The sequence below is a fragment of the Malaclemys terrapin genome, chromosome 23, assembly GCF_027887155.1.
Source record: "Malaclemys terrapin pileata isolate rMalTer1 chromosome 23, rMalTer1.hap1, whole genome shotgun sequence".
Lineage (NCBI taxonomy): Eukaryota > Metazoa > Chordata > Testudines > Emydidae > Malaclemys > Malaclemys terrapin.
The window spans coordinates 18,138,021-18,164,551 of record NC_071527.1 but is presented as its reverse complement, the minus strand read 5'-3'; the positions used below and the strand labels follow the sequence as shown (position 1 = coordinate 18,164,551).

Below are 26,531 nucleotides of genomic sequence, written 5' to 3'. Positions count from 1 at the left end.
AGGCAGGAGAATTACTCAGTTTTACTTCATGCTCTTAGCACATCCAGAAAGCAACCACAGCCCTGGATTACAAGCAGAGGGTAGGGAATGCAACCCCCCTGGGGTTCCTGACTGGCCCCTCACACGGTCGGACTAGGTGGGGCTGGGCTGGGATTACCTAGCGCAGGGGGCAGCAGCCTTTCAGAATTGGGGTGCTGGGTCTTCATTTATTCACGCCGATTTAAGGTGTCGCGTGCCAGTCATACATTGTAACCTTTTTAGAAGGTCTCTTTCTATAAGCCTATAATATAGAACTCAACTATTGTGTGTAAAGTAAATGAGGTTTTTAAAATGTTTAAGAAGCTTCATTTAAAGCTAAATTAAAATGCAGAACCCGGTGGCCAGGACCCGGGCAGTGTGAGTGCCACTGCAAATCAGCTCGCGTGCCGCCTTCGGCACCCGTGCCATAGGTTGCCTGCCCCTGACCTAGTGTGAGCCTCTGAATTGAAGGCTCTTTTATTGAGTTTGTGCCACCCCCCCTTATTCCTAAATCAGTCTTAGGGCTCGGCTGCGTTCCTGCAGCGCTGGGCCGCTGGGGAAACTAAAGCACTTTGCTAGCAGGAGTAAGACACCAACATTGCAAATTCACTCCTTGATTTGTAGCTATTGGGCTGGGGGGGGTCAGCTGAGACCCGGGGGCTGCTTCGGGGGCCATCAAGACAGGCCATTAGCAGGGCTTGTGTTAGTAAATGCCCCAGCCAGGGGAAAACACGGTCCCCACCCTTGTTTCTTGTGGCCGGGGAGGGAGGCGCTCAGCACCCGCCCCAAGGCCAGGCTGAGGGTGTGTGTGGGGGGGTGTGTGTGGAAAGGGTTAAGCCGCCTATGTCACATCGTGCGTTCCCAGCTCCTCCCCCGCCTGTGATGTGGAGCGGTTTGAAAATCACCCCACTTTAAACCCCTCCCCTCGGCAGCCCATTGAAAGGCCATGACTCCAGCCCCACATGCGTTTGCAATCAGACCGGGATTAAAGCGCACCGGGGCGGGCTGCAGCCTGGGACCCCACGCGAGACGGACAGGCGCCCCCGGGGGAAGCGAGCATGGCACGGGCAGGGGTGGCCGCCTCGCTGCTGGCTCTGGGGCTACTCGTCCTGCGTGGAGCCGCTGCGAGCTCAGGTTAGAGCCCGCGTGGGCAAAGGGCCCCGATCAGCTGCAACTTGGGGGTGGCAGCGCCCCTGGGGAGCACGTGGGGCGCTTGGCTGGGGGGTCTGGCTCGGTCTGGGGGTTCTTGTTGCTCCAGGGGCGGGGGGGGCAAAGGGGGTGACTGGGCGGTTCCACAGTGTGATGTGCAGCTTGGAGCCCCCCCGCCAGGAATCCCCTCTCTGCTTTCCTAGCATCGCTGTAGCGAGATGGGGGGGGGGGCGCCTTTCTCGGGGGGGGGGGCTTTTCTCCCCCCCTTCATTGCGCCCTATGGGGGTTACTGTCAAACCGCTCCCTCCCTGGCCTCTTTCTCATTCACTCTCCGGGGCGCACCTGGCCAGGGAGGGGCTGGGAAGTCTGGGGGGGGCTCAGCCCCTCTGTGTGTGTGTGGGGGGGGGGGGAGGGTGCAGGTGGATTCACCCCCCCCTTCCTAGCCACCCCTTAACCCAGCTGGAAACATCCAGGGCCCATCGGTCTCCACCTGTTGCTTGTGTTCTCATCCCGTTTACACGCCTGGCTGGACTCGAACCGACTGATTTACTCCGGATTGACACCCGAGCGCCGGATCAACCCCTAGATCTTGTGGGGGGGGCACTCTGAAGAAGGAGGGGTCAATCCCCTCCCCCCCCCCCAATGAGTTACTGATCAACTTTGGTCGGGAGGGGCCCGATGCAGTGGGGACGCGCCTGGGGGTTGAACTGGGGAGTTGGGGTTGAGGTGTTGGACCCCAAAGCCCTGTCGAGGGGCATTAGGAGCCAGGGCTGCCCGGGGGGGGGCCCAAGTGGGGCAATTTGCCCTGGGCCCCGCAGGGCCCCCACGCGAATATAGTATTCTATAGTATTGCAACTTTTTTTATGGAAGGGGCCCCTGAAATCGCTTTGCCCCAGGCCCCCTGAATCCTCTACACAGCCCTGTTGGAGCCCAAAGCCCGGGGGGATCTGGGCCCGAAGGGAAGGGCTGCAGGGCAAGGAGGGGAGGGAGGGAAAAGGGCTGGGGGGGGGTAATGAGTAGCTGATGACCCCTGGCTGGCCTCTGGGGGGAGGGGGGTGGCATCTCCCCTGGGGCTCTGAGGGGTGCTTGGTGGGGCTGTTCTGGGGGGCTCTGAGGGGGTGTATGTTGGGGCTGTTTTGGGGGGTTCTGAGGGGGTGTAAGGTGGGGCTCTCAGGCCAATGGGGGGTGCTGGGAGGGGAACTGGGGTGCATGGGGGGTCTGAGGGGTGCTTGGTGGGGGGGGCATGTGGTGGTGTTCTGGGGGCTCTGAAGGGAGGGGTGCCTGGTGTGTGGGGGCTCTGAGGGGGGTAATGGGTTTCACACAGCGGGGGGCACTGTCAGGGTGGGGGGGGCTGGAGAACATGGGGGGGGGGGAGATTTGGCACCATGGGTGGGGCCACCGGGCTGGGCGGGAAGGGAAGGGGGAGGAGCCACGGTCTGGGCTCTCCCCTCGCTCATTGGCCGTGGCTGCAACTGGCCACCGGGGTGGTCCCTCCCCCTCTGGCCAATGGCAGCTGAGGTGGGCGCTGCCCAGCCTAGGAGCCCCCCCATGTGAGCCCCCCTCCCCACATGACCCCCTGACTCCCTGGGGTCTCTCTCAATGACCCCCCCATAGCGTCTGCATCAAAACCCCTCCCCACATGAGCCCCTCACTGTGTAGTCCCCCCCATAATCCCATTTCCCCCACCCCACAAACCCAGGGCTGCCTCCCCCCAGAGCCCCCTGGTGCAGGTGTTCTCCGCCCCCCCCCCCCCCACACACACACCACCCGTGGCCAGAGTTGCACCCCAGCCAGGGGGAGGGGGACCTGGGGCGTCAGCCCCTTTGCTGACTTGGGGTTGCGGCTGATCCCCATACTCATGTCTGTGGCCAAGTCAGATGTGGGGGGGGGGGGGGGGGCGGCGCGTGGTCACCCTGACTGCGGCAGGGCCCCGGGGAGCTGCAGCCCGGCGCTGTGCTTAGTCACCGATTCTCAAAATCCATAAACAAGCTTCAGGGCCACGGCCCCGAGGCCAAAGCCCCTTGTCAGGCAGCCTGCGGCGTGTGTGTCCGAGGAGCCCTGCTTTGAAATGCCGAGGGCTGTTCCCAATGTGACCCCTCCAGGCCTGTTCCTGGTGCGCCGGCGCGTTTCCGTGTCGTCCCCAGAGTGCTCGGCGCTTTGAGCCAGGGTCCTGCGTCGCTCTGTCGTGTCCTCACTTACCCCAGTGCAAGGGGCTAAACCTTTCCCACCTGGCAGCGTCCTGCACCTGTGTGCAGGAACGGGAACCTGTTCGGAAGGGCTTTGTCTGCACCCAAACGCCTGTTGCTTGGAGTGTCAGATGGGCGTTTCCTTGCTTACCCGGAGTGGTGTTTCACTGCAGTCTTTTCATGACAACCCCCACCCTCACCCCCTTTTTTGGGCAAAGTCGGGTGGCTGGCAAAATTTCATATTCCGCATTCTTGAGTGTCTAGCGGTGTGGTTTGCACGTTGGCGCTTTGGAGGCGTTTGCTAGATCTCTAAATGCTCCTGGCCGGAGACTTGCATGGTTTTGGGGTGGGGAGAGATCCTGAACCCAGAGTTCACTCCTGCATGGGAGGTTTTTACACAGGCCTCTCCTCAGGCGCTGCTCTCTGCAGCCAGGGGATGGGCACTTGGGCTCTGTCCAAGAAAGCCGAACAACTCGGTTGTGTGTGAATTTGTAGATAGTTGTTATGCCTCTGTAGGGAAATATCCACCTGTATGTTCAGCAGCCAAAGGTGTCTCTGTAGCGTGGCCACGCTCGCCCAGTTATCTCTGTAGCCCAAAATCTTAGTTAGCCGAATCCACAGCCCCTGCTTGGGTACAAACACTGGATCTGGATAGCCGCCATTGCTGTACATTGGGGGGGGGGGGTACTGGAATTAAAACTACTGTAGGGGAGCACCTGGATATTTACTAGCTGCAGGTGTTGCTATAGCATTCATCTAACTAGAGCGCCAGGCGGAGTCGCTCCCCTACGAACCCAGCCTTGCCTCTGATTTCCCCAGGGCACGGTAAGCTGTAGGGAACGTAGGGCAGGAAACTCCCATTGACTGTCAACCGAACTCAGGTGCCTTTGTCAATCTGGTCCTAATTCTGTAGAGTAATTCCACAGTTACTTTGTAATTACTTTGCCTTGGCCTTATGAGCTGTCCCTGATTTCCCTCTTTCCCCCACCCTGGACTCCTGCCATCTGTGCTAATTGCCTCATGCCTTTGGTCTTCTGGAGTGTGATTCCAGGAAAGCATTCCAGGCCCTCTGGATCCGTTCCCTTGCTTCTCCACTTCCTTCTGAAGGCTGAATGGAGACACGCTGGGTTTCAATTGCTCATGCTCCAGTGCGACCCACAGCAAAATGCCACTAATGAATGCACATGGCTCTTTGGATGGAGTACAGCCTCTGGAGTGAGTGTTACTCATTCATCCTTCTGGGCGCTGGCAAGGGCACGATGCCGTTGCTACAGGGAGGTGATGCTCCAGACTCCTGTGCCAGGCAAAGGGGCTTTGCAGTTGGCTTTGCCAGCGATTTGAGGAATTTGACTATATGCCAGGCATTCTTACAAACTAGGCAGGGGCTGGAGTGATGTCTTATCCTGAACTTGTGACATGAGACAGCTGAAATGGAGAGTAGCTGTAGGCTTCTATAACCAGGACTTGCGAACAGTCTGTAGCAAAGTGGAACCTGCCGTGGAAGTGGGTTAGAAATCGGCTGTCACGTGAAAGGGTGACTTGAGCTGCCAAAAAAATCCAGTCCTAAATCTACAACTGGAGCAAATAGAACATCACAGTTCTGCAGTGACAAGTATTTAAAGTTTGCCGAGCTTACTGGCCCGCCACACGCATCTGCTGTCCGCACAGAGCGTGGAGAGCAAAAGGAATTCTTGCCTCTTGGTGACATGTATATTTTTCTCAACTAGTCCTAGAAACAAGAAATTAACTTTTAATTTGACTTTTAGGGACGATAATTGAGGATGTCGATTTGAAAAGGAATTGGGATGGGTTTTTTTTTTTTGAGTTGCTTAAACTTTTTAATGTAAATTTCAAAGGGTTTCTCAGATGGGCGCCCGTGCTGGCCAATGTGGCAGCGTCACTTCCAAAATACCATCCGCAAACCACCCAGTCCCAGGGCCAGTTGACCATGGGCCGATGGGATGCTGGCTGCCCCAAAGCTGGGCTCAGAAAATCCGTTCTGAGAGTCTTGTCCGCTGACGCCCCTCTCCTGGGGCTCCGCCGTCGAAATGTCTCCTCAATGCTTTCCAGTTTCCTGTTGGCACGGCAATAAAATGGTGCGGCGCGGTTTAGTTGTACAGCAGGTAAATCCCCAGCACCAATGCTGGGGATCGGGCTGCACCCCTCGCTGTACAAAGAGATGTAAACCTCGGGAGGGCCACTCTTCTTCCGCAGTCAATAGCGGCCGGGGCCTCCCTGGGCAAAGCTGAATGAGTGGCTTTCTCTTGCAGTGCGTTGACCGAAGTATTTCTTCGAGCAGCCTCCGTCTCTTGCTGGGTTGTGCTAATGGGTTAAAGGGAAGTAGGCTGCCTTGACTGGAAACTGAGCAGCGCTGTTGCAAATTGTGCCCGACAATCCTTTTCGTAACCTTGCTTGGGCCCTGCCAGTTTCCCACATTAAAGCTCTGTGTCGGCTCAGCGTTACTGTGGTGTGGCCGAGCTGTACGGTTCTTGCCCTTCCGGCATGCAAGGGGCAGAAAACGTTGAAATCGGCAAGTGACGCTCCACTTGGCTGTGAGCCCCTAAAAGCTCCCCCCAGGCGAGTGGACGTACTCGGGCCCTTCTCCTGAAAAGCCCGAAAGGTGGGAGCAGCCCCAAAGCGAAGCGAGTGCATGTATGTTCCCGGGCAGCATCGAATAGGGAAACCGGGGTGTCTCCAAAGTGAAGTGAAACCAAGGGTCAGAGGGGTAGCCGTGTTAGTCTGAATCTGTAAAAAGTCACAGAGGGTCCTGTGGCACCTTTGAGACTAACAGAAGTATTGGGAGCATAAGCTTTCGTGGGTAAGAACCTCACTTCTTCAGATGAAACCAAGGGATGTCTCTAGTGCCGCTTTGATGGGTCTGACCTTGTAACAGACAGAGCTGCGAGCTCCTGCTGGCCGTAGGACAGGAGCCCGGCCTCTGATCCCCGAGAGTCTGGCATTTGGCTTGGCTGCGTGTGGTTAAAGTAGACCACTTTAGAGGTTGATGTCCGAGACTTTGGACCGCGTTAGGCGACTGTCACGTTGCTGGGATCTGGCTTCCCCGGATACAGATGCCGTTTGTTTTCTTGGATCCTTCTGCCCATCAGCTGACGTCTGTGTAGCAACGACCCCGTCTGAGGACTGTCTACCCTTAAAACACGTGTGCAGAGTAGAGAGTCTCCCACCAGCGCAGGTGACCCCCTCCAAGAGGCGGTAGCCTGATGGACGGAAGAATTCATCTGTCAACCTAGCGCTGTCTCCACAGGGACTTGGGTCAGTGTAACGATGCGCTCAGTGGGGTGGATTTTCCCCACCCCTGATGGACGTAGTTAAACTGACCTCCTTGTTTGGTGTAGCCCAGGCCTTTGTGGTGTCTGTTTGTTTTTTGCAGCTCCTCTCAAGAGATGCAGGGTTTTGGAGCTGTGTGTCAGTGAACTTCCCTAGAGTGAAATCCAATCCAGCAAAGCCCTGTTAAAAACAGAAGGGAAGTCCCAGGTGGCGTGTGGTGCCGGAGAGGAGAGGTGGTGTGGGTTGCACTTTTCAATGCCTTCCTGCTGGAGCCGCAGCTGCCATTTTGTGTCTCCTCCTTCACAGGAAGAACGTTACCGAGCGCCTCTCGGGGTGCCTTACTATCTGATCGCTCCTGTTCTGATGCCAGGTGAAATAAGCCAGCTAGACTGGATAAAATGCCCGGCTCACGTCCGTTTCAGTGCCACACGATTTGCAAATCTGTGACCGTTCCAGGTCCTGGGAACAGGGGCAGCTCTAGGCACCAGCGAAGCAAGCACGTGCTTGGGGCAGCCCGTTTGCAGGGGCGGCAGCCGGGGGAGCCAGCCTGGGAGCTGAGAACCAACAGGGGCCCTGGGAGCTGTAGTTCCTTGGTTAGCTCCCTGCCTATAGAGCCTGCCCTGGAGCAGGGAAAGAACTACATTTCCCAGCATTCCCTTGGCCACTTCAACAGGAAAGGGGGGGACTGGGGAGGGAGGGAGCTAGCTGAGACCTCATGCTGCAGCCTGCTGTGAATGGAGAGCTGCCCTGGGAAGGGCAGGGAGACCATATTTTAACATTAAAAAACTAGGACACTCCACGGGGAGGGAGGGTAGCCCCACCCTGCCCCCATCCACTCCCTCAGATTGCCCCCCACAGAAACCCCAACCCATCCAACCCCCCCTGCACCCTGTCCCCTGATCACCCCCTCAGGGGACCCCTGCCCCAACTGCCCCCCAGGACCCCACCCCTATCTAAACCTCCCTTCTCCTTGTCCCCAACTGCCCCCTCCTGAGGACCCCCCCAACTTCCCCCCTAGGACCCCACCCCTTACCTGTCCCCTGACAAACCCCTGGGACTCCCATGCCTATCCAACTGCTGCCTGTTCCCTGACCCATTTAACCCCCCTTCTCCCTGTCCCTTGACTGCCCCCCAGAACCCCCTACCCCTTCTCCAACCTCCCAGCCCCCTTACCGTGCCGCTCAGACCAGCATGTCTGGCTTCGCGCAGCGCCAGACACACTGCTGCATGCATGCTGCCGTGCTCCCCTGCGGAGCCACAGCCCCTCCCCCCCCCCCCCCCCCCAGCACCTGCCTTCCAGATTTGAACACCTCAAAATTCAGGAGGGCACAAGCTCAGTTTGGGCGGCTGTTACTTCATTTCTCCCCAATCAAATGTACTGATCCACTGGAACTTGCTGTAGAGAAAGTAGGATAAAATTGAGCGAGAAATGCTTCCCAGGGGTTATTAGGACTGGAATTGCTATTTTCAACAGCCACTGCCTTGTTTGTTTTGTTTGTTTAAAAGGAAGACAGTGATATCGCATTGGCAAATTCCCCATAGAAAGAAAGAGAGGAACAAAAGAATAATAAAGGCACCTCAACTTTTCCTCATTTATGGAGGACAGTCTTATAATATGCATCCAGATATCCTCTGGTGTGTGGTATCCACACAAGCTGAAAATTGTTCCACTTTACTGCAGTTCTGTAATCATATGGGAGCCAATCCTGTTTGTGCACATTTAAAATTCCTGCTGAATGACCCGCCCTGGGAGTGAGTAACCAGTGACCCAGGGCTGCAGCGGAAGGAGGATGCAGGTGGGGGAGAGCCCAGGGCTGGGGCGGCAGGAGGTGTGTGGGCGGGGGCAATGGTGTGGTGGTAGGGAGGAGCCCAGGGCTGGAGTGGCAGGTGGGTGGTGGTGGTGGTGGGGTGAGAGCCCAGGGTTGGGGTGGCAGCGGGGTGCGGCGAGGAGCCCAGGGCTGGGATGGGTGGGCATCCAAAATTTTTTTTTGCTTGGGGCAGCAAAAAACCTAGAGCTGGCCCTGCCTGGGAAGGGCAATGTGGTCAGGACCGGCTATATCCTAGACTTACTTCTAGAAAGGCTTCAGTCTGCCATTATCCCTCCTTATTGGTGCAATCCAATAAAACCCGTAACAAGGTGTATACTAGGCACGGACCAACAGCTGCAAAATTCAGCTGGGGGTGTGGGGAGGCTTTTACTTCAGGCCGTCTGATCGCCGGATTTAAACTCTGGTGACACGACCGGGTGTGCGTGTGAAGGCAGGGAATAGATTTCCATCTTCTGCCAAAGATGTCCCCATGGCTCGGTTGCCTGATGGTGTCTTGTTTGCGTAAGGCTATGGCTGGCAAACACAGAGGCAGTGGTGGAGCCAGGCAGGAAAAGTACTTGCCCTTTGAGCGCTTATCTCGGAAGATGAATAGCTGGGACGAGCCCTGGGCGCTGGTGGTGTGATCCTGGCTCCTCCTCGCGGTGACGACTGTGACACCAACTCCCCTGTTCTAAGGGTGTGTGAAGTGAGGTCTTGTGAATCAGCTGAAACTCGGTGGCGTGCAGCAGGGCGGAAGCTGTAGTAACCGTACAAGCAGCCGTGGGAGGAAACCCAGTGCGCCGTGAGTCAGCTCATGCCAGAGCTGTGCGTGTGTCTGTTTCACCGGGCGTGTCGCATGCCAGTCCGGTGCTTCCCCTGGGACTGGTCCATGGGGGGGCGGGAGCCTGCCAGGGCAGAATGGCCTAGTACCCACGAACCATTGTAGTTCAGTGTAGTTCTCTGCGGCCTGCAGCGGGTTTGAGCATTGGCTGCTAAACCCAGGGTTGTGAGTTCAGTTCTTGAGAGGGCCATTTAGGGATCTGGGGCAAAGATCTGTCTGGGGATTGGTCCTGCTTTGAGCAGGGGGTTGGACTAGATACCTTCTGAGGTCCCTTCCAACCCTGATCTTCTATGGGTCTGATCACACAATCCTGAGTTGGGGCCCCATAAAATCATGAGATCTTAAAAGTGGCGTCTCTTGGTGTAGGACCTGGGTGGTCCAGCAGATAGAACACTAGCTCTGGGTTCAAATCCTGGCTCTGTCACAGACCCCCTGTGTGACCTTGGCCCAGTCTCTGGGCCTCTGTTCCCACCTGGATAATGGCCCTACCCTGCGTCCCAGGGGTGTTTGTGAGGATAAAGACATTAAACTCGGTCAGGTGCTGTGGGCCAAAAAAGGACCTTGGGTATGGCTGACATGTTTGAGATTCCCCCAGCAGCCAGGGGGCTAGATGGCTTCTCTTTTAAATTAAAGCTGATTTTTTTTTTTTTTGGGGGGGGGGGGGGGAGAAGGAATGTAAATCACCAGACTCCAGAAGCTGGGCCTTCACAAAGGCTGTCAAATATCCCAAGCCATAGCAAGCATTGGCAGGGCTGAGCCGTTCTGTTCTCGAGTCTGGCTTCTGTCCCACCAGAGCAAGGCACCTTCTGTCTCCTAAACCCCGTGTTCTCCACGTGCCGCCGTTCCCCGGCAGTGCCACAGAGCATCGCCCCGTTGGGTCCCTTTTAGACTGGTAGCACACAGAGTGCTTTGTAGCCGCTAGCCAAGACGTGGGAACTTCGTAGCAGAAAAGGTACCCTGCTTTCCTACTAAAAACTCCCAGCTCCTTCTGGTAGCTTTCACAGCCAAGCAGAGAATATTTAAACAATCTGCTGAAATTCCCCCTCCAGCCCCTTTTCATCCCGTGCAATAGCACTTCTGACCCTCCTCGGTCTGGCTCGGACCCTTCGTGGATGCTGTTGTCCCTGACCCAACACACGCTTCTGCTTAGAAAAGAATTTTGTGGGTGTTTGATTAAACCAGTCGGCAGACACAGGAAGAAGTGGGGGGGTCTCTAGTCTGGTGACGGTGTTTCTTAGCACTGGTTGGACACCAGCTCCCTGTCTCCTGTGGATGGCAAGGAGAGTTAAAAAGACACTGGTGAAATCTGGACCCACTGAAGCCACAAATTCAATCCCTGCATCTACCATGACGATCTTTAAAATGTGGCTGCGCTCAAGTGGGGGACCCCATCCCCATGGAAAGTGGGGAATCCGGTCGGAGCTGGGATAACGGCTTGCGTCCAAAGATCCGGAGAGAGCTTGGTTTGCCCCTCCCACTCTCGGATGGGTTTAGGGGCCGGATGCTCAGCTGGTGTGAATCAGGATGGCTCCCTTGGCGTCAGTGGGTCTATGCTGACTTAAACCAGCAGAGCTACGTTGCTGCGGAGCGGAGGGTCTGGCCCATTCTCTCCGGCTGCAGCAGACCAGCAGCTGGGGGATACTACAGGCTTCGCTGGAACTTGGCCTATCGGGTCTAGTCCGTCTCCGGCAATGCAGCCTGGTTCCTGATCGAACGTTCCCGAGCGGCTGCTGCCCCCGGGAGCCCGTCTCGCTCTCCTCTCCGCGGCTAACCCGGTGGTCTCTTGTGTCCCTGGCAGCAGAGGAGCAATGCGGCCAGACCGAGTTCCGGTGCCAGGACGGCGAGTGCATCCCCTCCAAGTGGGTGTGCGACGGCAGCCCGGAGTGCAAGGACGAGTCCGACGAGTGGCTGGAGACCTGCAGTAAGTAGCTGCTCCGGGTGGCCGAGCGGGGAATCGAGGGCCGATCTGGCGGGAGGAGACGCGGAGCTTGGCTGGCTCTGCCTAGCGAGAGGGGGCAGGGGGGACCCCCGGGGAGGGTGAAGAGCTGTTAAAGGCCAAAGTTGGCCCAAGAAAAAATGGGGACCAACTGGCCAGGGATCGGCACCGGCCGGAAAGGAGAAGGAGGGAGGGAGGGTCTGGGCTAGCAGGGATTGCACCCAGTGCCTGGTCGTTGTCTCCTCCAGAGTCGGTGACGTGCAAGTCGGAGGAGTTCGGCTGCGGGGGCCGCGTTAACCGGTGCATCCCGGCCTCCTGGCGGTGCGACGCCAAGGCAGACTGCGAGAACGGTGCCGACGAGCAGGATTGCGGTAAGTGGCGCTCGGAGACGGGGCCGTTCTGGCCCCTGGAGCCAACGGCTCTAACGGGACGTCCTGCACGCTGGGCTTTCCATGGAGCATGGCCTGGTGTCCGAGCAGGCGTGCGGGAGTTTCTGGTGCTGGAGGGACTGGCTTGGTCTAGGGGAAGACTAGGAATCATGATGGGGGGGAGGGTCTGCTCCCATCTGTGGGAGGGGAGTGGGGGCTAGTGGCTAGAGCAGGGGGAACTGGGAGTCAGGCCTATCCCCAGCTCTGTTGTGACCTCAGGCACCTCGCTGCACGTCGACCAGGGCTGGTGCCTGGGCTGCAGTCAGAGGTGTGACCGCTGCACGCGTAGACAGAGCTGAGCTCCCTCCGGGAACAGCTCCTAGGCTGTTACAGGGGCCAAGTCTCCCTCTCCAGCCACTCTTTTTTTTTTTTTTTTCCCCCCTCCCCTCCCGCCTTGCCTTGCCCCTCTCTCCAGCCCCGCCCCCGGTGTGGGCCACTGATTTCCCCCCCACACACACACACGTCTTGCCCCTCTCTCCAGCCCCGCCCCCCCACGGTGTGGGCTGCCCAACCCCTCCTGCCTTGCCCCTTTCTCCAGCCCCGCCCCCCCACGGTGTGGGCTGCCCAACCCCTCCTGCCTTGCCCCTTTCTCCAGCCCCGCCACCCCACGGTGTGGGCTGCCCAACCCCTCCTGCCTTGCCCCTCTCTCCAGCCCCGCCCCCCACGGTGTGGGCCGCTGATCACCCCCTGCCTTGCCCCCTCTCCAGCCCCGAAGCGCTGCATGGATGACCAGTTCCAGTGCCACAACGGGCAGTGCCTCTCCTTGGCCTTCGTCTGCGACGAGGACCACGACTGCGAGGACGGGAGCGACGAGGCCGACTGCCCCGCCCCGACCTGCAACCCGGACATGTTTCAGTGCAACAGCTCCCTCTGCATCCCCAAGCTGTGGGCCTGCGACGACGACCCCGACTGCCCGGACGGCTCCGACGAGTGGCCCCAGAACTGCGGTGGGCGGGCGGCCCCCACCCCGGGGCCCTGCTCGCCGCTGGAGTTCCACTGCGGCTCCGGGGAGTGCATCCACGCGCAGTGGCGCTGCGACGGGGGCTTGGACTGCCGGGATCGCTCGGACGAGGAGAACTGTGGTACGGCGGGCGGGGCCCGGGAGCTGCCGATTCCTAGCCATGCGGGGAAGGCCTGACACCGGTTCCCTTCCTGCTGGCCCAGTCTCCCCCCTCCCAACTGCCTGTAGTGAGTCAGCCTCGGGCAAGGCCTGGGACCGCCCTGGACACTGATCTGGTGTGGGCGCGTGTTGGCTGAAGCATGGTGGGGGCGGGGAAACCTGGCCTTGCCATGAGAACGGCCAGACTGGGGCAGACCAAACGTCCATCCAGTCCAGTGCTCTGTCTGCCGACAGTGGCCAATGCCAGGGGCCCCAGAGGGAGTGACCAGAACAGGGCCATTATCGTGTGATCCATCCCCTGTTGTCCACTCCTAGCTTCTGGCAAACCGAGGCTAGTGACCCCATCCCTGCCTGGCCCTCTCCTGGGCTGACCCTGATCAGGGGATGAATTGGGAGTGGCTGATCCGATAGTCACGTCGCCCACCTGCCTCCTGGCAAGCGACCCTTCGTTCAGCTGGCGCGAGCTCCCACCGGGACCGGCTCCAGCCCAGAGACGCCGTGTGCTCTTTGGGGTCGGATTTAAATAAAGCCCCTCGAACGAGCGGGGTAGAAACCCGCCTTGGCTTTCCCCGGGCAGCGGGAAACCCCGCGCCGGCTGCCTTTGCGGCTGGGTCCCCAAATCTCTGCCTTCCTCTCCGTCCCCTCAGCAAAGCCCACGTGCCGCCCGGACGAGTTTCAGTGCAGCGACGGGGCCTGCGTGCACGGCAGCCGGCAGTGCGACCAGGAGTACGACTGCAAAGACCTGAGCGACGAGGTCGGCTGCGAGAACGGTGAGTGGCACAGGGTGGGCCTGGCCGAGAGACCCGCGTGACCTGGCGTTCGACAAGCCCAGGGCCGCCTCCTGTCGGCTTGAGCTGGGTCACCGCTGCTCTCCAAGCTGTTCTGAGACCAATAGTTCCTGTTCTGGCCAGAATCTCTAGCTGAACAAGCTTCTGCAGTCACAAGCAGTGCCTATGGGACGCTGCACTCGGTGATTTTATGACCATAGGCTGAGGAGTGTGACTATAATGTAACTGGAATATGCTTCATGCAAAAGGTCTCTTGTAAGGTATCATTACAAAGCTTATAATCTACTGCGTGTGATCATCCTATTTGTCTAAATGTACCACTCGTGTATCTATCTGAAACTAGAACTATAACTGAGGGCCTATTGTAGTTATGCAAAGTGGGGGCCATTAATGGTGGTTTGGAATCTTGATGGCTCCCATTAACCAGGACAATTGACTGTAGATGGGTGTGTTTTACTTGTAAGTCTTCCTGTATACGTGTGTGCTGGCAAGTGGGTAATGAAGTCTTACAGTGACATGTGATCATGTCACCTGAACTGGAATCCATCTTTAACCTGGTGCTTTTCCATTGAGAAGGAGGGGGTGGGACCCAGAGAGGGACAAAGGATTCCTGCCTTATGCAAAAGAGATATAAGTGGGTGGAACAGAACAAAGGGGGCTGCAGTCATGAGAAATCCCCTAGCTACCACCTGAGCTGGAACAAGGGCTGGACCAGGGGAAAGGATTGTGCCCAGACTAGGAAGGTGTCTAGTCTGTGAAAGAAACTTCTTGAAACATCTCTGAGGGTGAGATTTTATCTGTATTCAGTTTTATTACTGTACTAGGCTTAGACTTGTGTGGTGTTTTATTTTGCTTGGTAATTCACTTTTCTGTCTTACTACTTGGAACCACTTTAATCTTACTTTCTGTATTTAATAAAATCACTTATTAATTAACCCAGTGTATGTATTAATACCTGGGGGGGGCAAACAGCTGTGCATATCTCCATCAGTGTTATAGAGGAAGAACAATTTATGAGTTTACCCTGTATACGCTTTATAGAGGGCAAAATGGATTTTGGGGTTTGGACCCCATTGGGAATTGGGCATCTGAGTGTTAAAGACAGGAACACTTCTTAAGTGCCTTTCAGTTAAGTCTGCAGCTTTGAGGCACGTGGTTCAGACCTGGGTCTGTGTTGGAGCAGATGGACGTGTCTGGCTTAAGACAGGGTGCTGGATTCCCAGGCTGGCAGGGAAAACGGGGGCAGAAAAAGGCAAAAAATATCTGCCGGGGGACCCGCACCTCTTCCCTGGCAGCATGTCTGTTCCAGCGTGCCCGGAGCAGCCTCAGACGGGAGGGGGCGCTGGGCGTGCGTTCCTGCGAGATTGGTCACCGTCGGGGGGGGGGGGGGGGGGTTGCAGGGCTGGGTGCACACGTGTGCTGATGAGAGGGGGAGACTGATTCTGTCCCTGTCCCTTGCTGCGGCAGCTGGCTGGCACGGCAGGGTCGGGCTGTTCGTTATGCACGAGGCAGGCTAGAGGCAGGAATGTAGCAGCCTGCCTACCAGGAACGTTGTTAATGTCCCTATTGTTAGTTAACGGTTCCCGTTCTCAGTCAATCCCCCAGGAGCATAAACCCTGTGACCGTTGTAAGGCCCCTCCATTGCCAGAGTGGGGTACAGGGGCTTTATCCTACGTGGTGGGAAGGGGATCCTCCGCTGGGAAGATCTCTGCGCTTTCGCACTGGTTTCCTGTGCCATAGTGGCTCAGTGGGGTTGGATTTCGGCTCTGGATTTATTTGACTTACCCCTTTACAACAAAGGCTCCGAGGGCAAGTCAAACACTTCCCAAGCAGTCAATAAAACGTCAGGACAGTCGGAACCCAGCACTTCCCAAAGTACCCAGCCAGGTCTAGGACAATGATCGATTAGCAAAACTGTGGGACTTCCACGTGGCGTGAGCTGCTGTGCTGGGCTCTTAGCCGGAGGAGAGGGAAGAGTGAACACCCCAGCCCTGGCCTTTCTCTGCATTGCTGGAGTCCGCTGGCAGCCTCTCCAGCTCTTGCAGATGTGGTTGAGTGAGGAAGAACAGCCATCCAGGGCTCGTCTCTCTCTTGCAAGAGAAGCCCAGCATGAAACTCATGAGAATCTTCTTCCTTCCTTCCAGTGACTGCCTGCAAAGGGCCTGACAAGTTTAAGTGCCGCTCTGGGGAGTGCATCGCTCTGGACAAAGTGTGCAACCGGCAGCGGGATTGCAGGGACTGGTCCGACGAGCCCATCAAGGAGTGCGGTAAGAGTTTGCTCTGTCTGGCGTTGGGCCAGAGAAGGGCATTGTCCGTTCCGGGGAGCACAGCTGGGATCCCAAGTGTCTTGCAATTTGGCTCTCGCCTTTGCTGTTGAAATACTGGATCTTACCGACTCTCGGGTGGGTTTCGAGAAGGGGCGGTCAGCGCCTCTGCTTCGGGCCAGCGCGGTGTCTCGACGGCCTTGGAGGGACGGGTGGGCTAGGTGACGATGCTGAGCAAAGCTCTTCAGCTCACGCCAAGTCGGTCTCCTTCCAGATACAAACGAGTGCCTGGCCAACAAAGGCGGCTGCTCCCACATATGCAAAGATCTCAAGCTTGGCTACGAGTGCCTGTGTCCGGAGGGCTACCAGCTGGTTGGCCAGAAGAAATGTGAAGGTAGGTTCTCCACCCCTCCGTCAAGCTCCCGCCAACTGCTGGATATGGCTTTAAAATCCACTGCCAGCTGCGGGGACCGGTCCGGACCAGTCTTAATGGCCTCGCGCTGGCCGTGGGGGAGATTTCTGCAGCTTTGAGGGGTAATGTCCGCTTTTAAGCGGCAGGGTCAGAGTCCAGTGACCGCTCCCAACGGCACCGCGGCCGGCCAGTGGAGGTCCTACTCCATCCTGATCTAGGCAGGCCTGTTGGGTGGGAACAGGCGTGTGACGGCCAGTCCCCCCCTTGCTGTGCAGGTGGCTTCGCTCAGCGTAGAGTAGCTGGCTTTCCACAGTGCCCTGCTGATGAGTAAGGCGACCTCTGGCTCTGGCCGCCATCCCTAGCTCTGAAATCGGGGCGAGCTGGTTTTTATTACAGTGGTAAATGTAGCTCCCTTTCTGAAGCACACTCCCCAGTCTACCTTGGCAAGACCCCTTCTGAGTATCTCAAACTGAAATGCTCCCCTGGGATTGAGACCCAGCAAACGCGTGCGGCTCTCTGCCTCCCGGGAGTTCAAAAAGAAATAACTTTATTTCTCTATTTAAAATCTCTGCTGGGGCGTCCTGTCTCTTGTGTTTCGAGGGGGTTTTAACGGCTTCCTCTTGGGGTTTGCAGATATTGACGAGTGTCTGAACTCCGATACGTGTAGCCAGATCTGTGTGAACCTGGAGGGAAGTTACAAGTGTGAATGTAACGAAGGTTACCAGCTTGACCTCACTACCAAAACCTGCAAAGCCATTGGTAAGTCAGCAACTCCCGGTTCTTGGGGACGCCTCTAGTGACCTACACTCCTGTGTCTTTTGGCCGGGCTGGGCTCTTAAAAAATACTGCGGTGTTCTTGGAAAACTGGGGTTTGCTTCCCAGTGCATTGCAGCATCTGGTTCCTAGTCGCTCCGTGAAGCCAGGCTGTTCCAGGACTGCCCGGTGCCCACCCCAGGGACTGCTTTTAAGACACTTCCCTGCCTTAAGATCAGGTGACACTCGGAGAATCTGAGAGAAGGATGTTTGCTTAAGAAAACGGAGTGGTTAATGAGAAACCAACTGGCTATTTCCCAGTGCCTGGCGGTGTCAGGCGGAAAGAGCCCTGTGGGATGGGGGCTGTGGCCACGGTTGTTGCCATGGTGACAGCCGGTGTCTTGGTATTAGACGGTCTATCGCTGTGAACTTCCAGCTCTACCTGGCGGTTCCCTCTTCCCGTTTGGGACGGGGACCTGGCACATCTTGCCCGGGTCTAAGCTAGCGTGACTGTCTGGCCCTGTCTCATGGCCCCTCTTCCTTCCCGGCCCTGCCAGGCACCATCGCGTACCTCTTCTTCACCAACCGCAACGAAGTGCGGCGCATGACGCTGGATCGCAGTGACTACGGCAGCCTCATCTCCCACCTGAAACACGTGGTGGCTTTGGACCTGGAAATCGCCGAGCGCAAAATCTACTGGTCTGACCTGTCTCAGAAGAAAATCTACAGGTAAAGCTGGGGCACCCTGGCTCTGCTAGCGACGGGCGGGGCCCCAGAGACACACTGAGCCGTGGGAACCCGCCCCAGCAGGGTGTGAAAGCCACCCCCAGCTGATCGACCCTGCAGCGAAGAAGCTAATCACGCTTCCCAGTGGAGGGGGGGTCCATATAGTGAAACCATGAGCCCCTTCATGGTAGCCCCAGCAGAGATGCCTGGGAGGTCTCCTCCCTAGGCTGGGAGGGGTGATTCATGCTGAGACAGGCTGGGGAAAAGCTGGCCCCGCTGCTCCCTTAGCTGTCCTTGTCCTGCGCCTAGAGGCCATCTGTCTTCAGGACTGTTGGTCTGGTGTCTTCTCACCAGTGCCAGAGTTTGCCCTTGACCCGACGCAGTTCTGTGGAGTTCGCTGGCGCTGCGCCGGCTGGCCCGTTGTCTCTGCTCAGCCGCGGCCCCGCTGTGAGGACATGCTTGGTACCGCTCCTCCAGTGCCGCTGGGGCCGAGCCCCGGCTCTAACCCGTCTCCTCTCCCCCGCAGCACCCAGCTAGACCAGGCTGACAACTCTACCCACCACACCACTGTGATCAGCACCGGCCTCCGAGCCCCCGACGGCATCGCCGTCGACTGGGTCCACGGGAACATCTACTGGACAGACTCGGCGCTGGGCACCGTCTCCGTGGCCGACAGGGAGGGTGCCAAGAGGAAGACCCTGATCGAGGAGCCCGGCTCCAAGCCACGTGCCATCGTGGTGGATCCCAGCCATGGGTACGTGCCTTTAAAGCCGTCTCGTGTGTAACGGGAGGAGGGGAAGCGGCAGTTTCCTCTGTCTGCGTTGTTGAGGGGACGTCTGATGCCCTGGCAGGAGATGGGCTCGAACTCCATGCCCAGACTCGGAGCTGTCTCCCCAGTGTCGCGCTAGCTTAGCGGGTCCCCGGTGAGCGGTGCTTTCTAATCTCCTTGTGCTTCCCTCCTGGCAGCTTCATGTACTGGACGGACTGGGGGACTTCTGCCAAGATTGCCAAGAGCGGGCTGAATGGCGTGGACAGCTTCCCGCTGGTGAAAGACAGCATCGAATGGCCCAATGGAATAACTCTAGGTATGGAGGGGGGGGTGTCTGTGGGTCCCACTGTTCCCCGACAGAAGGGCACGCACAGAACTGAAAGAACATTCCCTTGAGGAGCGCCTGGGGAGGAGAACTCAGGTGGAAACTGATCGGAAACCCAAAGGGAGTTTGACCAGTGTGGTTTCACTGGCCTGGGCACAGGATGCAGTGACCCCTTTCATCCCAGCGTTTCCATGGGTCTGAGAACCACCATCGGGGCTAGAGTATAACTAAGATGCTTAAAGCTCCTTCCAGTCTAACCAGCTTAGTGGGGGGCAGTAACCCACACAGAGGGGAGTTTATTGGCCAAGTTTTCAAATCTGGGAGCCCAAAACTCAGCTCCTCAGGGAGTGAGTTTCTTGGGAGCTTCTGAAAATCAGTCCAGTCCACTTACTTAGGAAGATCTAGATTTAGGTGCCTAAGGCCAGACGTTGTCTGAAGTGAGGCTCCTGAATCGATCGATGACGTGTCCCGTTTCAATCGGGTTCCTTTGACCTCTCGGCCACGCAGCGTACAAGGAGTGCTGCTGGGTGTTTGGCAACGCTTTGGGGAGCGTTCGCACGGACTGGAGCGTAACGTGTTCCTTTCACGTGGCTGGATTCTCCGAGGCTTGGCTGAATGGGGAGTCTGACTTGTTTAGAAGGCCTCTTAGCTGAGTGCTTCAGCTCCCTGCGAGATCTCTGCTGTCCTGGAGGCTTCACCGTGCCCGGGTCTCTTTCAGATCTGGTAAACCAGCGCCTCTACTGGGTGGACTCCAAGCTGCACTCCATCTCCAGCGTGGGCGTCAACGGGGGCAGCAGGAAAACTATCCTCGAGGACCAGGAGAGACTGGCTCACCCTTTCGCCGTCACCGTCTTTGAGGTGAGTCTTGGGTCGAAGCTCCTCTGTCTGGATCAGCCTCGCGAAATCCACGGTGGAAACTTGAATGTCCCGGGCACAAAATCCAAGTACCTGCCCCTGGCATCTCCCCACTTTCAAACGCAGCTAGTGACGCGGGTGCCTCTTTGTGACTGCCTGACTTGACCCCTCGAAAGAGGCCTGGCTTTTTCCCCTGCCCCCACAGCGAGCGCTGAGAACCTGCCCCCTGAAAACCCAGCCGCTTTAAGGGATCTCAAGTAGGACCCGCAGGAATTGCTAGTCACTCTTGGAAAACGTTCACCTCCGAGTTAAGCCTGTCCCAGCACCTGCGGTAGCGACATTGAGATTGTGTTGATGGGTGACATTGCAGTACAGGCTCCAATGCGGTCTGGCACCGCCCCGTTCTCCTGGGGGCTGTGTAGACGCAATGGAAAAGCCAGTCCCAGGAGCTTACAGCTAAAGTGCTTTGTGCGTAGGGGCTGGTCCGAATGGGGAGGTCGCTAAATCACTAGCCTCTCTTCAACCCCTGATTCAGTCCGTCGGGTCGACTATCCCGCTTGGAGGAGGAAGGTCGGGGACTGCCCGGACCTTGCACCGTGCTCTGGAACCAGAGGCCAGGCGTTTGCTGCCTCTTTCAATATTTGCTCGTGTCACTGGCACATGCTGTTGGGTTTTTTCGGTGGGTGGGTGTCGGGAGGAGCCAGTGGCTAACGAGGGGGGCGTCTTTTTGATTCTTCATCTCGAATCCCCCTTCAGGATAAAGTGTTCTGGACGGATATCCTCAATGAAGCCATCTTCAGCGCCAACCGCCTGACCGGCGCCAACGTCACCCTGGTGGCGGAAGACTTGTTTTCCCCGGAAGATATCGTCCTGTATCACAACCTGCGGCAGCCGGCAGGTACGGCAGGCGCTCATCCGGTCGAACCGGGGCGTGTGGGCCACGTGACTCTCTCTGCCCCCACGTTGGGATCTCCTTGCAGAATCCCTCCGTCCGTCTCCGCAGCCCCACCCCATCGCTTTCGGTGCTCAGGCCTATACTCTCTGTGCCCTCCCAGGTGTCAACTGGTGCGAGAACCACCCTCTCCCGAACGGCGGCTGCGAGTACCTGTGCCTCCCGGCCCCCCAGATCACGAGCCACTCGCCCAAGTACACCTGTGCCTGCCCCGATGCCCTGCACCTCGCTGCAGACATGAGGAGCTGCACCAAAGGTACGTGGGGGAATCGGCCAACACTTGGGGGAGCCAGGTGCCAGCTCCATGTCCCGCTGCATCTGTGCCGAGCTTTCTGTAGACGGCCCGGTCCTGTTGGAGAGGGAGAGTGTTCCCTGGTGGTTAGAGCAAGGGAGTGGGGAGCCAGGACTCCTGGGTCCTATTCTCAGTGTGGTTGTTGACCCCCACCATCACACAGGGAAAGTCACTTGACCTCCCGAGGCTGCCAGTAAAAGGGGCAGAGAAACCTCCACTAAGCATTAAATTCCCCTCCCAGATCCAGAAGTCCCCACCGCCCCCAGCACCACGCCTCTGGCCCGGCTGCTCACCACGACCAGCACGCTGAAGCAGACAGCAAGGCCACCGGCTGCCACGGCCGGGGTGCCGAACACGCATGCCAGGGACGGCCCTGACCTCACCACGTCAGAGATGGTCACTCTCTCCCAGCAGGGTAAGAATGCCTTTCTATTCGCACCCCCCCTCCCCCAACATCCTCCCTTGTCCAGAACCATAGCTAGAAATGCTGTCTAGTGGTTAGAGCAGAGGGGACTGGGAGTCCTGACTCCTGGGCTATGCTCCCAACTCGGGGAGGATAGCATGGTCTAATGGTTAGAGCTGGGTGTTCTTGGTGTCAGGACACCTGTCTTCTATTTTTGGTTCTGGGAGAGGAGTGTAGTCTCACGAGTAGACGCCAGGGGAGAATGGGAGTTGGGACTCCTGGGTTCTAATCCTGCCAAGGCACCAACTTGGCTGAGGTCACTGGGCTTCTGTACCTCAGTTTCCCCACCTGTAAAAGGAGTCTGACGCAATCAGCGGCAGAAGAGCTGGGAGTCAACCAGTCGCTCTGTCCGATGCTGTGACCAGTGGGATTTCTGTGCAGCTCCTGGGATAGACAAGCCATACTTTCCACCAGCCCCATCCTTTGCTGCATGCTAAGTGGCTTCTCCCCTCTTCCAGCTCACAACGATGTTGCTGCTGAGACCAACCAGGACAAGCACAGTGGCCCCGCTGCGCTCTCCGTTGTCTTGCCACTGGGTAAGGTCCTGTTCCTGTTCCTAAAACGCTGGCTGCCCCGAGCAGCCTCCTTTCTCTGCGAATGAAATCACCGGGGGCTTGGATCCTGGCTGTTCCTCGCCTTGGCTGCTGAGGCGTCTGGCCGTGGCCATCGGGTTCAGCGGCTTGCCCTGGTCTGGAGTCGGGAAGGAATTTCTCCTAGGAATGCGTTGGGGATCCCTGGGGTGGGCGCCTGCCTCAGTTTCCCCATCGGTGCAATGGGGAATAGCAGCGCTGCTGTGGGGATGAACACGTTGTGAGGCACTCGTAGTCCCCATCAGTGGGGTCCAAGTACCAGAGAGAGACCTCAGTTACCTCTGATCCTTCCCTCCCATTGGCGATTCACTCTGACCTCTGTGCTCCATGGGGATTTCACATCCCAGCATGGTCCGTGGTGAATCGATCTGAACTGTACCTTTGCCTCGCGGGGGTTGAATAGATCTTCTCAGGTCTTGTGTTTAATTCCAGCAGTTACAATGTCTCCCCTCTTCCCCTCCCACCCCCAGTGCTCATTAGCTTAATCGCCTTTGGTGCATTTCTGGTGTGGAAGAACTGGCGCCTTAAGAACATCAACAGCATCAACTTTGACAACCCTGTCTATCAGAAAACGACGGAGGACGAGGTTCACATCTGTCGGAGCCAGGACGGATACACATACCCATCGGTAAGCCGGCTCCCTGCCTCTCGCTCGCCTCCAAAATCCAGCTGCAAAACAGAGTACGCGAGCCGGGAGGTCTGCAGGTGGCAAGGAGCCCATGGTCCAAGTATGTCCCCTGTCTGTCTTCCAAGAGCCGCGGGCGTGGCCTGGATGCAGGGCTGGCAGCCAGGAACGTCTGAGCAGAGCTGGGCCAAAAACTGCGTTTGGTTTGTCAGCAACTCGGAGAACACACAATAAGTTTCTGGGTTTTTTGTCCGCTGCTTGTTCTGAAAGGAATTGCTTAGACAAAAAGCTGTTTCAAACCCAAACATTTCATGTGGGACATGCCAAAGCTGGCTGCTTCAAAAAATGCAGGGAAATTGACTCCTGTATTTGAGACACACATTTGCGGGGTCACTGAATCTGCTTTGTCAAGAGTTTTGGGTGTGTGTTTCCCACCCAGCTTGGGGCTTTAGCAAAGTCACTGCTCGTCTCACCGATAATATTTCACACCTTCTCAGGAGGCTTGGGAATGCACTGCCCCCTACCCAATTGGAATCGGAGTAGCTTAGCTGCTGGCAGTATAGGGGCTAGGACACCGTTAAGGGGAGTTCTCCTTTAGCACAAGCAATTTCTGAAGCAGAAGTTCCTGCATCCTGTTTCCCAATGGCTGATCCACCCTGGCTAGTCAGAGCTTCACCCAATAGGGACAAACCCTGAAGTCTGAAGCAGCGGCTTCGTTTGGTTTCTGAGGCATAGCTAGATCCCTGCCCCGTAGCTTGTCCGAAGGAGAAACCTTTGGTAACGGCTGAAATGTGTTTCCTTAACAGAGACAGATCGTCAGCTTGGAAGACGACGTTGCGTGAACCTGGGACGTGCCTCCTGCCAGACTTTGCTGCTCGTTTCACGGGAGGGAGGGACGCGCCACGTCTTTCTCCCCCCGGACTTCTTGATTCTTTAACGACCGTCCAACCCGCCCGCAGTGCCGCACCACTTCCTGAGTAACTTGACGAGCCTCGCTGCTTCTCCCCCAACACACTGGTTGCTTGGCGCTCGGGGGAGGAGACGCATGTGGTTTGACTCTTGGGTTTTTTATGTTTTATATATTTAATACTTTTTGTATCCGATGCTGTCGATTTTCCCCCCCCCGGGGACGTACCTGCTGGTTTTCTTCCGTTTGATCTGGGACAGGAGGAGAATTTTTCTTGCGTGTGAAGGAGAAAAGAAATCTGGTGGGTGGAAAGAAACACAACTTCTCCGGATGTAAGCTGGGAGTCCCCCCGCGCCTACAGTTGGTCGATGTCACTAAAGGACTAACGGCAGGGAAGAAGGATGGAGCCAGATCTGTATCAGGGACTTAAAAACCAAATCGGTGCTGCCATCACATCTGTACTCCGTGTCTGTCTGCGTGCGCCCCCTCTGGGGAATGGATGTTTGCTTAGATCTGGAATCCCGCCTCCCACCCCGACACACATGTACCATCTCCCTTTCCCAAGCAGGATAAGTCTTCAGACCCTCCCTCGGCCCCCGGGCAGATATGGCACAACCCAGGTGCTTCTCTCGGTCGGTGACGCTGGCATGGGTCATGCTGAACAGGACGGTTCCTCGGAGATGGGCCAGTGGGTGCCGATTGTCATCGCCGGGTTCAAACGCTGGAACGTCTCCCCCACCCGCCTTGCACTTTTTTGGGTTCTTTTCAGGGGGGTTGTGTTTTTTTTTTTTTTTTGTTTTTTTTTTGTTTTTGTTTTTTTTTTTTTGCACGGTCTTTTGTTTTTTTCCCTCCCTCTTGCGGCCCCCGCCAACCCTGCAGCGCAAGGAAGAAATCCAGGTCGGGTTCAAAGAGGGGTCGTTGCATTAGCCTCTGGCTGGGAGGGCAGAGAGGAACAGCTTGTGCTGGCCGGGGCAGTAGGGAACGTACGCCACGCGAGCGTGGTCTGACTCTCACCGTTTACAGTTGCCACATGCCTTAGCACTTTGCGTCTTGGTAACGTCTAAGCCGGCTGCGCGCCCCCACCCCTGGAACTGCCTTTTCATTTAAAAAACAAACAAATGTGCAGGACTCGAGTCAGCTCGATTCTGCACCCTACCAAAAATACCCAGAACGAAACGTCGTCTAAGCCTTCATGAGCAATGAAGCTTCTTTCTACCCATGCTCGAACGTGTACGGGCATTCCCTATGCACGTCTATGGACTGATAGCCCGGTCCTGCATTGGAGCGACTCTGCTCACAAACGTTCGTGGGATCGGGCCTTAAATGTGGCCTTTCTGATCTGAGTTGGTCCCTTCCCCGTTGTCTCTGCAGCGGGGGGTTCTGCACGGATGAGTTTTAATGATAAAAGTGCAGGGAGGCCCCCGTAATGTTACGAGATCTAAAGGTTAAAGATCACAAAGGGACAACGCTCCCGCCTTGGTGTAGCACTCCCGTTCCCTCGGGCCGGGGAACAAGGCTACCCACCAACGCGGAGAACGCGCCCCTTCTGGCCTGAAGCTGTGACCGATTCAACTTTTCTTATTTCGAAGGGTGTAAATAACTGTGTACAACTTATATATAGTATCTATTGTGTGTTTGTATATGTTTGGTCGGAGCTGTTTCCTGTATGTAAAATAGGATTTATTTATTTTTCTTGATGTTTGCGTTAATTTCATCCTTCATCCCCTCTTTCTATTTTGTTTTTGGTGGGGGGGTGTCTCCACCTGCCATCAACTCTAAAGGGATGTTTGCACTACTGACCGGACTCCGTGCCACAACCAGCGCCTACTGGGGAAAAGTGCCGCCTACAGTCGAAGTGTCACAGATTTAAAAAAAAAAAAAAAAAAATCCTAAGTGTTCAAATTTCTAGTCTAATATGATCAATTAAATTTTTGGAATGGAAACGAACCGTAGAAACTTCAGTGTGTCCTTCTCTTTGTAATTAGTATAGAATCTGAATGAGTCACATCTCCCTTTCTAATGGGGGGGGGGGGGTAATGTGGGGGTGGTGTGTTTTTGTGTTTTTTCTCTCCCTCCAACCCCCTCTGTGCCCCCCCCCCCCCTCCAGTTCTTCTGACTCTCAATTCAGGAAAGCTTGACTTGCATGTGCTCAAAGCTAAGGGCGTGCTTTCCTGAATTGGTTTATTTTTATTTATATATAATATAAAAACTAAAGGCGATTCTTACAAGTTCTGTAGACTGCATGTTTCCAGGTTATCTCCCCATTGGGCGCACCTACTTGTAAATTGCCTTGCTGATATTAATCATTAACTGTGTGGCATATATTAATCTATATTGATCTCTGTCAGTTGCCCTCTTTAACAGCATAATCCGTAGGTTTAAATGTAACCGTCTGGCTCCACAGCCAAAGAGAACCCTTACCCTTGCACTTTTATTTAAAAAAACCAGACATTACTTCCCAGCCACTTACCCTTCAGTAAAGGGTTTTGATGGTAGCGTAGTGGATGCAATACGATCAATCATTAGACGCTAGCTACCTGGAGCATGACTTTCCTGCTGATTTAAGCAAGGGCTGCTGCATGCGCTGTGGGGCGGCCTTCATTGCTTGCAGTCAGCGATGGATCAGAAGACGCTGCTGTCTGTTTTATTCCCCTTCTCGCCTGTGGTATCCGTGGTAACCAAACCTGAACTATGTTCTGCAATGACTTTGAATAGGTCCCCCCGAAGTCTCGCATGTGACTTCAGATTAAGGCTTAGGTTGGCTGCACTCATATATTTAAACCAAGTGACTTCCTCTTAAAGGAAGGAAAAAGCCACCCTCTGGTAACTTTTTTTTCTCTCTAAACTTTGTTGCCTTTGATATGAAAACGACTGCAAACTACCCAGAACCTAGGTTGTGTTTTGCAGCTTCTGTCCTCCGTTACCTAAACCAACTTCTAATATGGGGCCTTCAATCCACCGTGAAGTGGTGGCTTTCTCTCAAATACAGAGACCGTTGTAAGGAGGAGAGTTCTGTGCTCCGTATGCTGGGGCGCT

At 56.3% G+C, this 26,531-nt stretch overlaps 1 protein-coding gene across 2 annotated transcripts; it reads left to right on the top strand.

Annotated features, from left to right (window-relative positions):
• Positions 1-980: 980 nt before the first annotated feature.
• Positions 981-25,192, top strand: LDLR (low density lipoprotein receptor). 2 transcript variants are annotated; one of them, XM_054012697.1, is made up of 18 exons: positions 981-1,152; positions 11,092-11,211; positions 11,475-11,597; positions 12,362-12,736; positions 13,422-13,544; positions 15,707-15,829; positions 16,101-16,220; positions 16,872-16,997; positions 17,549-17,720; positions 18,244-18,471; positions 18,684-18,802; positions 19,530-19,669; positions 20,423-20,564; positions 20,722-20,874; positions 21,152-21,325; positions 21,832-21,909; positions 22,434-22,591; positions 23,395-25,192. In XM_054012697.1, the coding sequence occupies exons 1-18, from the start codon at positions 1,077-1,079 to the stop codon at positions 23,428-23,430; spliced, it is 2,586 nt and encodes an 861-aa protein (XP_053868672.1). In that variant the 5' UTR covers positions 981-1,076; the 3' UTR covers positions 23,431-25,192. The 2 variants fall into 2 exon arrangements, with proteins under 2 accessions (XP_053868672.1, XP_053868671.1); XM_054012696.1 differs by having other exon boundaries at positions 11,089-11,211.
• The last annotated feature ends 1,339 nt before the right edge of the window (positions 25,193-26,531 follow it).